Source organism: Ambystoma mexicanum, chromosome 1q (assembly GCF_040938575.1).
Source record: "Ambystoma mexicanum isolate Mex_15411 chromosome 1q, UKY_AmexF1_1, whole genome shotgun sequence".
Lineage (NCBI taxonomy): Eukaryota > Metazoa > Chordata > Amphibia > Caudata > Ambystomatidae > Ambystoma > Ambystoma mexicanum.
In genome coordinates this window covers 540,586,492-540,599,879 of record NC_090922.1, presented here as the reverse complement: position 1 = coordinate 540,599,879, position 13,388 = coordinate 540,586,492, and the positions used below count along the sequence as shown (strand labels likewise).

Here is a 13,388-nt window from a genome sequence, read left to right as displayed (position 1 = left end):
TGCCTTAATTTTTCTTTGGTGATTGCCATTGTATCCCAATGTTCAGGGTTTTCCTCGTCTGGTGGTATTGACTGTGAAGAGCTAGCAGCATTTGCCGTTCTCTGCGTCTCCGTCTACCAACACCTTGTGATTGTGGCCTTGGCCCCCAGGCATTCGATATGGGTACTGTTGGAGTAGCCTTGTTCCATCCTCTTCCTTTGGCTTTCGATATGTACCTTTCTTTACTTCATCCCCTTGGCAACCCCACAAACGTCCAATCTGGATCGCGACCCAGAGTGAGTCAGTCTTATTCTCCAAGGCATTGGGTGGGTTATCCCTCAATCCTACAGTAATATCCTCGTAGTGAACCAATAGGGTACTCACTTAGCCAAGTTCAGCATTCCAGCACTTCTTTACCCTTTCCACAGAGCCTGCGTATCACTTGAGAGGCTCCAGCGCCTGTGGAGCTGGCTTTTCAGATTCATCCGTGCTGAGCCGTGACCATGCCTCTCTGCTGCACCGGTCCTGTGGGTGCCTACTATGCCAGCTCGAGTGCTTCCTCCCAGTTCAGGTGATGCCTGACGCACTGCTCCAGAGGGGGGCTCCCACCGCTCCTGATGGCTAATGTGGGGGGGAGCCAGGATCACTGCTTAACGTTCCTTTTGATGGGGGCGAGTGACGAGCTGCAACTAGCATGTCCTCCCCCTGTTGGCGGCCATTTTGAAATATATGATATTCGCTTATTAAGGCCAATATATGTATCGCCATTTCTGAATGCTGACGACACCCAAATGATCACCCCCCACTGGCGACCACACTAAGGACACCCTCAAAATTAATTCCATCTACAAAGTTATGCAATCCTGGATGGCCACACATAGCCTTTCCCTCAAAGATGATTAAACAGAGCTTCTCCTCATCAGGCCCCATGCCCACGTGGCAAAACTTCAAGACAACACATCTTTCATCATTGACGGCCACAACATTGCCATTGCCTCCACCATCAAAACACTCAGCATCTACATCGACTCCTCTTTGACCATGTCCCGCCAGGTCAACCACATTGCATCATCATCTGCTTATGCCATTAAGCTAATCCACACCAGCAAACCCGTTCTCAGCACCACAAAGCGACTCAAAGTTGCCAGGTCACTCGTAGACTCGAAACTGGACTACTGCAACTCCCTACTCTGTGGCACTTCTGAAAAAGAACCTGCATAAACTTCAAACAATCCAAAACAATGCCCTCAGGGTTGCACTTGACATTGGCAAACAGGACCATATTTCTGCGGCTAGAATAACTGCCCACTGGCTCCCAGTCAAAGACAGAATCAACTTCAAAATTCTGTCCCTCACCATCCGCTGTCTGTCGAACGATGCACCACGCTACCTACCGGACAAAATAAAAAAAAGAACTCGTCAGCAAGACCTACTAGATCTTTTAACAAACATTGCCTAATCATGCATAGGTTCAAACGGTCTAGAGCAAGGGGTGCCAGCTTCCTGGTCTGTGCACCTGCACTCTGGAACAAGCTAAATTGGCACTTACGAGACAAACCGTCCTACAATGCCTTCAGGAAGCAGCTCAAGACCTACCTTTTCAACTGACATCCCCTCTCCTTTCTCTGCCCCTTAGCCCCCTTTCCTTTTCTATCACGCTGGTTCTAGCGCCTAGATGCCTGTGGGCTATGCGCGCTGTCATACAAGTACAAATAAATAAATAAACACGCACAACCAAATAAACTAATTCCAATCCACAACGCGCCCAAAACATCTACCAACTGTCATGTGCAGTAGGTTCTGAGCGACACACAGAACTAATATCAATCTGCAAAGAGCTAGAAACACCCACCAGCGTAGTTCAATCATGCATTCACGGAGCATGCAACCTGCAGGTCACAAAAGGAATTAAACATATGCAGTCTGGTGAATCTGGAGAATTCGTCCCATCTTCCCTAAGGGGAGCCTCCCCCAGTGAGGCTAGGGAGGTGAGCTCGCTCTGCAAAACCCTCCCTAGGGGTTTTGGCAAGCGGGACCTCACTGCTGGTGACTCCCCTTTAATGAACACAGACTCCCATTCCCATGGCGAACTCCCCATGCCCAGTGTACTCTGCCTATATGAAGTATGAAAAGAGGACAAGACGTCTATGTGTTTGACTAAAGATAATGCTGAACCTTCCTTCTGCTTGGGAATGGAAGAGGAGAAACCCAACGCTGAGGCGAGACTCAGACGTGAGAATGTCGGCAAGGGGCAGAGCCACGCAGACCAGCAGAGCCAGCAGCATGGAAGGACACGGACGTTCGAGGGAGATGCCATCCGCCAGACAAGGAAAAGTGTGGACCTGATAGGTGGAGGCCACGCAAAGCTAACCGGGCCTGGAGGCCATGCAAAGCTAACCAGACTTAGAGGAGCAACCACATATAGGAAGTGGTGGGCCTGGAGCCTGCAAACTGCCGCCAAATCCAGGGACGAAGAGAGGACTGGGTCAGACCCAACAGGAGAGAGAGAGCCGACATGAGCGGAATGCGAATGCCAGCGCTAGACCAGCAAGGAAGAGTGGCAATCAGTGGTGAACACTGCCATCGCGGATGTGACAGACCTTCACTGGAACAAGCACAGCAACACAGCAGGTACGCTGGGAGGAGAATAGAAGAGAGAACGAGCATGGAAGAGGGAAGGACTGCCCTAGCTCCATCCGATCCGAGTTCCCAGGGACCAGAGAGAAGAGAGAACATGAGGCAAAGAGAAGGGTTATGGGAGCCTGAGAAACCCAAGCAGCACAAACCTTGAGAAGGGTCAACAGGACCTGAGGAAACTAAGAGAGCCCGAAGGTGAAAGGGTCATAGGAACCCTAAAGAACTGCCTGAGACATTTGGTCAGGAGAACTCAAAGGATCCACGGCGCACAATAGACAGAGTATAGAGCCACACAAACACCGGTTGAAGTGTGGAGAGAACGATCAAGTTGGTGGAAAGGGATCAGGGAAATATCCCTCGAACTAAAGGATTTTAGTCATTTTGATTTTACAGGAACTTGAGACTTTTTGTTTGAACTTTGGGAAACTTTTGATGGAGTGACAAGAAATGTTTTCTTTGAGAACTGTTACTTACTTCTAACCACTGGATCCAGGCCCAGGAGGGATTTTTGGGCCAACCAGAGACAACTGTGGGAAGAACCAAGAGTGCAGGGCACTCACCCTATTTTCTTTTACGTTTTGATAAGTGGTAGTTTAGAGGATTGGTCTGGAATGAGGACTCATTTTGATTAGGCCTACAGACAAGCACCTTAGTTTAGCTTAGTTTATTAGTAGGGTCAGGGCTGAATTGTCTTTTAATTTAAATAAAAAAATAAATCCAAACATGCCCTTTGGCCCGAGTCCTCCTTCTGGCTTGCCACAGCAGCAAAAGGCAACAGAATTTCCACAAACATGAAATCTCACACATACACACACTCCCATTTGGCTGTGGCCAAAGCAACAATGAAATGGGGAATATACACCTAAACAAAACAAAGAATATGCAATAACTAATCCAAAGTTACGCTACAGCAAAATATTACAGCATGCAAAGAATGTGTACATCATGCAACTAAAAAACCAGCTGCCACTATGCACCATCACAGCACACAAACCACAAACACAAATGAAACAAAATAACATGCACAATTAGAAATCATACAACTTAATGTACACAGCAAACAGGTGAAAGTTAAAAACACATGAAATATGTCGTTAATACACATAAGGTATCACTGCAAGGGCACACTCCTAATTCGGCACTCCACCCAAACAATATATACTGCGCAACATACAAAAACATTCTATATAACCATGGGAATCAAATAGAACCAAATAATAATAGAACACATAAACAAAACAAGCAGCACATCTATAGAGAAGTAACCTGTCACCATAAACGACATTATCAATTTGGTTCCATATGCAAAGAAACAAAACATATACTGCGTAACATATGAAACCATACCATAAAAACATGGAATTAAAATTGAACATAAGAAATAATATAAAACTCCAACACCATCACAAGATGCAAACATTACCTCAAAGGATAAATAAAAACACACGTACACCAGACCAGTCTGTACCATACATGTGCAACATCACAGCATGACAGAGAGTCCATACTGCTAATAAATAGGAACAATGCCTAGTAATTGAATACATACACACACCAGAAAAGCTGCACACCATGGAGTCCCAGTTTCTCTTTTGGTTCATGCACTCCCAGAAGAAGCCAAACAACCATTTCATCGCATTAAGCCCCTTTGAAAACGGGAATCAAAATCATCATGATTGGTGAAGCGTCGGACGTCACACAATTAACACATCACGTAAAATTAAACCCTTCCTCTTTCTATTGGAAACCACAAACAGAAAAGATCCTTTGACTCTGCTGTAACTAACTGTACTGAAGCTGGAGGAACATTTTAGAAACCCGTTTTCCAAATCAATCAGCCCACGAGGGCTTTCAAGTGGGCTGTGGATGGTCAAGCCCGAAAGTCTCCAAAAACCACTGTTGAGATGGGGCACTGCCACTGTCGGCCACAAATCAGAAGAAGCCAATAAGACTTCCACTGTCCAAGTATCTGGAGTCTGCCAGCACACTTCAGGGGACTACTACTCACAGTAATTGAGAAATGCAGGAGAGCAATCGGTTTTGGAAATTAAATATTGTCCTTGGCTTAAGCAGATCAGCTGAAGCCTCACCCTTGTGAACAGAGGCTGGCCAAGTGAGCATATATGGCTTGTGGTTTGCAAATGTTTCTCTGTTAGGCAGAGTGTTATTAGAAATGAAATGAGCTCTAAGATCAATGTGTTGTGCATTATATGCCCAGAATGGCTGCATGCTTGAATCACTATCACAGACATATTTGACAAATATAAACTCTGCTGTCATTCGTATGTCTAAAGCAGTCTGGAACATATATTGGTGCCATTTGTCCCCTTCACCTTTCTCATAGGTGATTATTTACATAATGGGAGTGATTTACTCACTGATTGAATTGCTTATATATTGAGTGAGAGTGTGATTTATTTACAGAAAGCGGTTTATTTACAAACCAAACTAAATTAATTTACAATTTGCAGACTGAAGGAAAACAAGACCACATGCGACCATGCTGAGTAACCCAAAATACCTTTCTGGATCTCATGAAGTCTTGTTCGGGTCAGGCTGTGCAATATGTAGGCTATGCCCTGCAACCTGGCCTGACCTCCTCGTTGATGCTCCCCCTTTGATTTGGCATCACACTTCAAGCACTGCCACCTACATATATATATTGCTACACTCATTAAAACTTGACCAAAAGAATTAATTAATTAATACATAAAAACAACAGACTTGGTTATTTCCCCAAATGGAATAAAATTAAACAGTAACATATTAGCAACAATAATAATAATGGTGTAATTCATGAAAGTGTAACTGCCAAACACAAAGGGCCTGCTTTACAATCCATCCTCCTCTTATACATATCACAGGGACAGCTAAAACGATGTCCTTCTTCGTTGCCCAGGCCATTCAGGATGCGTTCAGCATTGCCTGCAGCCAAGAGAGGTAAAGCAAGGTTCTTATGAAATGCAGTTGTTGTCTTTTCTATATCCATATGTGCAGACAAGGGGCCTCATTACAACCCAGGCGTTAAGGGTTGAACGGCGCCGTCGGCGCCGTTAACCCTTAACGCCTGATTACCATTTTAACGCCTGCTTTTAGCAGGCGTTAAAATGCAAGGCGCTAACCCGCCTTGGTGCTAATTACAGCAACGTAATTTACGGTGCCGTAATTAGCGCCTTCCCCACTCCCATTATGCCCTATTGGGCAAAAATGGGAATGGGGAAGGGTAAATGGGGAATGGGGATTTACCGCCCCACTCACCTTGGAATGGGGCGGTAAATCCGCCATCCACCATGGTGTAAACGAGTTTACACCATGGTGGTAAAGTAGGGAACTTACCGCCTGGGTTGTAATGAGGCCCAAGGTGATTTGGATTGGGAGTTCCAATCAGGAATGAGAGTCTGTGTCCCCAAGAGGGGAGCCACTCCCAGTGAGGTCCTACTTACACAGACCCCTAGGGAGGGTGTGACGTAGCAGGCTTACCTCCCTAGCCTCAAAGGGTGTGGCTCCCCTCTGGAGAGAAAGGACCAATTGCTCAGATTCGTCACAGACTCCAACAGTGGTGCATCAAACTAAGCACCAAGGATTCAATATTTCATTGCACAATATCCCCCATAATAAATTCTCAACTGGGGTGGTTAGTTCTCTGGGAAACGTACACACGTGATGATGAATCACACCTAGCAGAGCTGCAAAGACAACCCCAAACAAGGCACATACACATATGAATGACCGCCTCAATATGACAGAGGGATCAACACTGCATTAAAGATATGTTATCGATGCCCAGTCTAGTTTTTATTTCAGGGAACAAACAGCTTACATTTTTCTCGAAAGACGCACCTTTCAGGAGGACAGGAAAAATAATCTTAAAGCTGAAATCATTGTTACCCCTAGTTACCACAACATGGAGCCCTACTCAGGACACTCTTAGTAGCAGCTGATTTGCCTCCTCCTGGTCACAACACAGATCATGAACACTGATGGGCATGCAACGTGTGATAAACCCTAGTCTACAGAGCTTGCTAGCCGAGCCCCGATGTGGTGCCCCATATTCATCATCAAGTGGGTCTCAGTGTGAGAGACACTCCACCCCCATCTAGCATCAGAGCACCAAGGGGCAATACTTGGAGCTGAGACCCACTCCACAGTAATCTGATCATTAGTTGCTTTAACACAAACACCTGCTCTGCCATTTGCTTGCATAACCATCCCACCACCTGAGGCTACCTAGGGAAAGTCACTAGACCGCCATGCCACGCCAACCTGAATTACATAGAAAGGGAAACCCTTCATATAGGAACAACGTTTGCTAGAAAGTTCTGCAGTTTACTCTACAACATTTCTACTTCACCTCACATCCTACTAAACAGAAATGAAATACACTCTCATTAATTAGTTCAGTCACTGTGTGTGAGTCTAGCTCTATGATCTCAGGTGTCCAAAGCTCTCCAGGCGTTCTTCTCTGCCTAGTTAAGCACGGGGAGCGGGACATACTTCCCAACAAGTTGCATGTTTAAACCTGTGCTCAGGCCCCATTAGCATCCACGGAAGGGACGAACATAGGTGAAATGATTTGATTTTTATTCAATAGCAGAAACCTAGCAGCAGACAGAGCCCTGGCTCTTTAGGTTCAGGTTGTTTATTTTTCTCCTCTGCTGTTTTCTGTGAGATTGTGCCGGACTCTTCTAAGTGTGTGTGTATGAGATCACTTACCAGTACCCTGTGAACATTAGTCCTGTTATCTCATGAAGAGTAGCAGCTTCCCACCCAACACTCATCCCCTGCCCTGCATGTTGTGCCCAGAAGAAAAGAGGGCGGGCCTTGCCCTTTATGCGACAGGCAGTCTATGCTTTTGGTGGACTGAATGGTGTCTATGACCTTTTGAGCCTGGTGTCTAAGAACCTGCCATCGAAGATTTTGTTGCCTCCTCCCACGCTGACGCTTCTGTTAATGGAGCCGCATGGGGAGTTGATGGGTCCTGCCCCGCTGAAGGTTCCATTGACTGTGTAACATGGGGCTTTGACAGACCTTTTGGACCTCCTGTTAGCACGGACCGTTAATTGTTTTGATGAACCATTCGTAAACCTCCCGCATATGGACCCTCTCGCCAGACGTGGTATCCTCTGTCTTTGGAGTGTGCTCTCTTGCTGCTGGAGCCAGAAATTGTTTGTTCAACTCTCCCCACAGCAGCATGAACTGGCCTAATGGAACCATTCCAGATGCAAGAGAAAGAAACTGCTTTGTCTGTCCTTCAGCATTTTGTATAAGGTCCAGGTGCAGAGAATATAAGCATTCCTCATGTAGCTCCTTGAGGAAAACATTTTTCATAAGGCATTTTTTCAAAATTCTCGAAAGGTGAATGCTGTGCCTTTTGAGTGCAAGCTCTTACATCAGAGTCTGGCATGCCAGAGTGTCACTTGATGATATTTCTATAAAGAAATCCACAAGGCCACTTGGGTCACATTACTGGACTAATTTCCCTTGGAAAATATCTGAAAATAGATCTTCTAACTGTGCAAATGTGCATGAGATAAATGATGTCTCCCCCGCTCACTCTAAAGCGCAGTTAGAAAATCTACAGTTGGCCTCCTGGGAAGGAGCTTCGCCTAGCCACCTCACTGGACAGGAAGCAAATGACACGAATAATTGGGTGGCTAGGCTATTCTATTTTCATTTCTGTTTATTGATATTGGAAATGCATATATCAACGATTTCCCACATGATGGACAAATATTCCAAGCATGTGAATCTGGATTGGGTTTGGAAGCCCGGGACTGAAATGTTCGAGGGAGAAAAGACCGAAATATTTTTCCCAAAATAACTTTTGATCTTCTCTCCCATTAACATTTCAGCCTTTGCCCTTGCTCCCACCCGCCTTCTTACCTTGCGGTGGCACACTTCGCTGTGTGCCGCTGACTCGCTGTGTCCCTGCAACACCTGTTCCCTTACACTTCCATGATCGGGAACCGATGTTGCAGGGTCCTTTACTTTTTAAAAAAAACTTTTTATGGGAACGCAATCCCCACTCACAGTACAGTGAACAAGGCTGCAGGGGACACCCCGCAGCCCTTGCCCCCGAATGGGGGATTTAGCAGAACTTTTAGGCCATTCGAATTTTCGAACGGCCAAAATAAAAATCTCCCATTCAGGATTTTTAACACAGTCTTTTTGGACGTTTCCTGTGAATCTATGAAAGAGCCTTTGATGGAGAATATTGTAGTAACCAACTTTTAAAAGCTTGTTAATAGGGTAGGTAGGGATGCTGTAAAGAGAACACCTTCATCCCCCCCAATCTGCGGACTGGCTTGAGGTTCATCCCTGTGACATCACCAGTGCCCTGCCAGTATCCACTGTTAGCATCCCAGTAGCCAATCTGCTCATCTAGGGCTTTACACTGTAATTTTAAACTCCCAGCTCCAAAAGACTTAGTTGAACTCTTATTTTTACCTTCACATGCAATGTTTCATTTTACTATTGATCAGTGAAAAAACACTTTTTGCTTTGTCTGCTTTTGCTATTAGTTAATTCTTACAGACTCCCCTGGCTACAGAAAAGCTTCAACCTCTTGCTCTCGAACACCCTCACACCCCTTTCTCCAACAAAACCTCCATCTCAGAGACCAGGCCCCACTCTCAAATGGTACACTGCAAACCTCAAATCACAAAAACCCTGAAGCACTGTCTGAAACGGACCTGGAGAACCAACCCAACCACCCAGAACAAAACCGCCCTAGCAAGACTGACAAGTGCATGTAAATTGGAAATCATAAAAACCAAGAAAGCATTTTATGAGAACATAATCTTAAACTTTTGCAACCCGAGCAAGGAACTACATAGAATCCTTTTTTAATTCAATTCTCCGGGTATATTAGCCCCCCCTTCCAGCCAACTCGCAATCCCTATCAGAACACTTCTACAACGTCGCTATCGACAGGCACTGCACCATCATCTCAGAATCCCCCCGCTCATTACTCTTCTACAGCCTGACCCTTGTCCTAACCCCATCCCGATACAAACCTTTTCCTCTTTTTCTCCAATCTCACAACTGGAGTTCCTCTTGCTCCTAGCACAAAGCTGCCCATCAGGTTTACCCCAAGGACCACTGCCCGCCTACCCTGCTCAAAAACATCCTAGCCTCAACCTGTGCAGGCAGTATTGCATGCTCAATCCTCAAACACTCCCTAAAATTGGGAACCTTCCCGGAAGCCCTCAGAACTACCCGCCCATCTCCAACACCCGCTTCATGGCCAGACTCATGGACCGCACAGCATACAAGCAGCTCAGCCATTTCAATGAAGCCAACAACCTCCTGGACCCAGACCCAATCAGGCTTCAGACCGCTCTGAGGAACAGAGTCCTCCCTAGTGTCTGTCTGTGACGACCTAAAAAGAACAGAGGATGCAGAAGGTTGCACTGCACTCATTCGCCTTGACCTCTCTGCCGCTTTCGATACCATCGACCACACCATTCTCCTAGACAGGCTACACTTTTTAGGAATCAAAGACACTGCCCTCTCTTAGATCTCCTCTTTCATCTCTAATCGATCATGAAATCATGCTTCTCCACCCTTTCACCTCTACTTCACTACCAGTCCCCTCCTCTTCAACATCTATCATCCTTAAAATCCCAAAATCACCAGGGTACAACCGTCCAGATTTGTCATCATGCCTCTCGGATATTGACTACTGGATGATGACCAACCTCCTCAACCTCAATCCTGGGAAAACGGAAATCTGAGTCTACAGGAAAACAGCGCTCCTGCCCCAACCTACTCCCTGGCCTCAATCCGTAGCCCCTACCCCCTGGCAAACTCCACCGCAGTGAAAAACCTTGGATGCACACTGAACACGGATTTATCCCTCTCTCAACACATCAACTCTGTATCAAGAACCTGCTTCTTCCATCTACGCATCTTCAGGCGTATCTTCCCATGCATCACCTATCCTCACTGTGTCTCTGCCATCATCTCCATCATCCTCTCCTGCATAGACTATGCAAATTGCCTCTACCTAGGCAGACCAGCGTTTCATTTGAGGAAACTGCAAAGAATCCAAAATGCTGCGGCCTGTCTGCTCATTAGCCTACCTTCCAGAGAACACATCAGCCCTACACTCAGAGTCCTCCACTGGCTCCCTATTGGTCGACATACTACCTTTAAAGCCATGTGCATCACTCACCAGACCATCCACAACACCGGCCCAGAATTTCTCCAAGACAAAGTCACTCGCTACCACCCCTCAAGGACACTCATATCTGGCACAGCATCTCTCCTAGTTGTCCCACATTACAACTCCTCCTTTTCCATCCAAGTGCTGATCACCTGGAACTCTCTGCCCCTGCACATCTGCAACATTGACAATTACTTGGCATTCAGAATGGCCCTCGAAACCTAGCTCTTCCCCTCCTCCTCTTGAAACCCTCTTGCACTCTACATACACGCACAGCAGGGTCGGATTGGCCCCTCCCCTAGGTCGATAAATGAGTACCAACACAGGTTGGCTGATATTGTATGCATATTTGTTATATAAAAAAGAGCTGAAGCTTAAGTTCTATACAATAACATATTATCGTTTGGCCTTGGGCGTCTGCTTGGATTCACAGTATTTAGTGTACTTAGGAACAATGCTATTTGATTCCACTTCCAGTTTTGTCAAGAGGTGAAAGGTTGTGTTTCATGGCTTCCAGGGATGTCACTTTGGGGTGGGGTCAAATGACATCACTTCTGGTGATGTCATCAGAGGTCAAGGGACGTGAGGCGAGGGGTGGGCCACTTTTTTGAGGCGAGAGGTGGGCCACTTTTTTTGGGTGACCCGGCATATTTCTTGTCCCAGTCCGACACTGACGCACAGAAACACAAACCCAACAACACACCTATCCACCCATATCCCCACAGATGCAGGCAGCGTTCGCAGCGGCACACCGTGACAAATGCATCTCCATCCCCAATCACCCCTCACCCACAGACGATCGTACATCACCCCGTCCCCCCGGGCCTCTCTCCCACTGCTCAGACTTTCAATCTAGGGAGAACGCAACTGGCAAGACCAGCCAATCACGTTGGACCTAGAAAACGACATTGAAGATGAATTCCATCCAGGTTTACAGTATGTATACCTTGCACCACATCTCTGGACACAGGCCGCAGGAACAGCAACCCATCCATGCTCTATGGCTATGCTTTTCCAATTTAGCTGTGCACATAGCCATCCACACAAACCCCTGACGTACCTCAACCCTCTACCATTAGTATACAGCAACAACCTATGAAAAATGTCGGTCCAGCTGGGCACACATCGAATGTCTGGCACTAACACTATATCCTAAACCGCCAACGGCACCCGCCCATGTGCCTGATCTCCTGGCTGCTTACTGGAGCCTAGCCAGCCCACCTAAGTCCTAACCTGGCAAAATGCACACACACATCTTTAAATTCACTCTTAGAATCTCCCACATATGGACTGTGGTCACCAAGGGTGTTCCAACCACAAAGCGCATTGAGGCCATACAAATGGTGAAAGGGCGCTATATAACTGACAAATACAATACAAGTAGTATGTACCAAAGGATGCACCAAAAAAACCCAAAATCAATACTTGTTCACTGTATGACTACAGTGAACAAGTATTGATTTTGGATTTTTTGGTACATGGGACACTTTATTGATTTATAAGTGTCCTATGTTATCTTGCCCAAATGTTTACATGTGTTTCGCCCCTACTTAGGCCTTTTTCAAAACTGGGCTCATTCTGCTTCTTCCTAAGTTAATTAATGAAGAAGTTTCTCCACTGATGATTAAAGGTATCAATCCCTAGACCCTCCTTTTTACAGAAGGCAAAGACTCTCTCTCGGCGTTCAGCGTGCTGTTTAATGCAGTACAATACTAGTGTGTCTACATAGTGCAGATAGCACTCACATTTCTAAAACGAGCCCTTCACTTATTGGGATTCCCCCCGCCCCCTTTAAACGAAGATGCATTCTAGTGGCAGAAGAACAAAAAAAAGGTAACCTCTCTAAATATTGACAGACTGGAAAGCGGGGAAAGTGCCCCAGATGAGACCATAGTTAGACAGACATGCCACTCCGAGCAGGAACAGTGGCTACAGTTTCCCTGCTAGAGTAGCAGGGAGCATAGACATAAGACAGACAGGCGTGGTATATGTCCTACACACCGCCCCCCTCTCCGTGGCACATACCAGAGAGTGTAGGCTGCAAAGAAAGGTACGTAGAAGGCTTGCTTCTCCGGGTACTGCTTCAGCGTGATCAGGATGGCATAGCAGAACCAGATGTAGGCGATGAACTGCAGCGCGATATTCCCGTATCCTGCCGGGGACTCGTAGGTGTACAGCACCTGTGCAGGGTCAAAAAACTGCCCTCGTGCAAGAATGACCGAGAGGCCGGGTGGGGGTGGGAGAGGGAAGTGGGGGAATGGACAATGAGAGAGCAAGGAAGAAGAAGAGGTAAATAAAAAGGAGCAGGAAGGGGAGAAATGAGGAGAGAGCGATTGGGAGTGAGAGAGAAAGAGAGGGGAGGAGAAGAGAGGGGGGAGAAAGAGATATCAACACTTATAAACATTTTGGTAGTGCACACCACAAACTGAATTGTCTCTCAGCGCTAGACCAATGTGTCTCATAACTTTGCTCAGTAGTACTCTGACGCTGAAGCATCAAAGGTGTAGTGGGCATTGGCAGCATACGTAGCTGTGACCTACAAGGTACCCGAGCAGGTGCCCGGCCCATTGAGCTCCCTAACTGGTTAACATCTTCAGGCTGTTTT

The 13,388-nt window shown here is 46.4% G+C and overlaps 1 protein-coding gene across 1 annotated transcript in view; it reads right to left on the bottom strand.

The window, feature by feature from the left end:
• The window catches only part of TMEM145 (transmembrane protein 145), a 236,395-nt gene that overhangs the window by 47,241 nt on the left and 175,766 nt on the right, over nucleotides 1-13,388 (bottom strand). Inside the window, 1 exon segment of the mRNA XM_069640963.1 lies at nucleotides 12,809-12,981. Coding sequence (XP_069497064.1) covers nucleotides 12,809-12,981 — 173 coding nt within the window.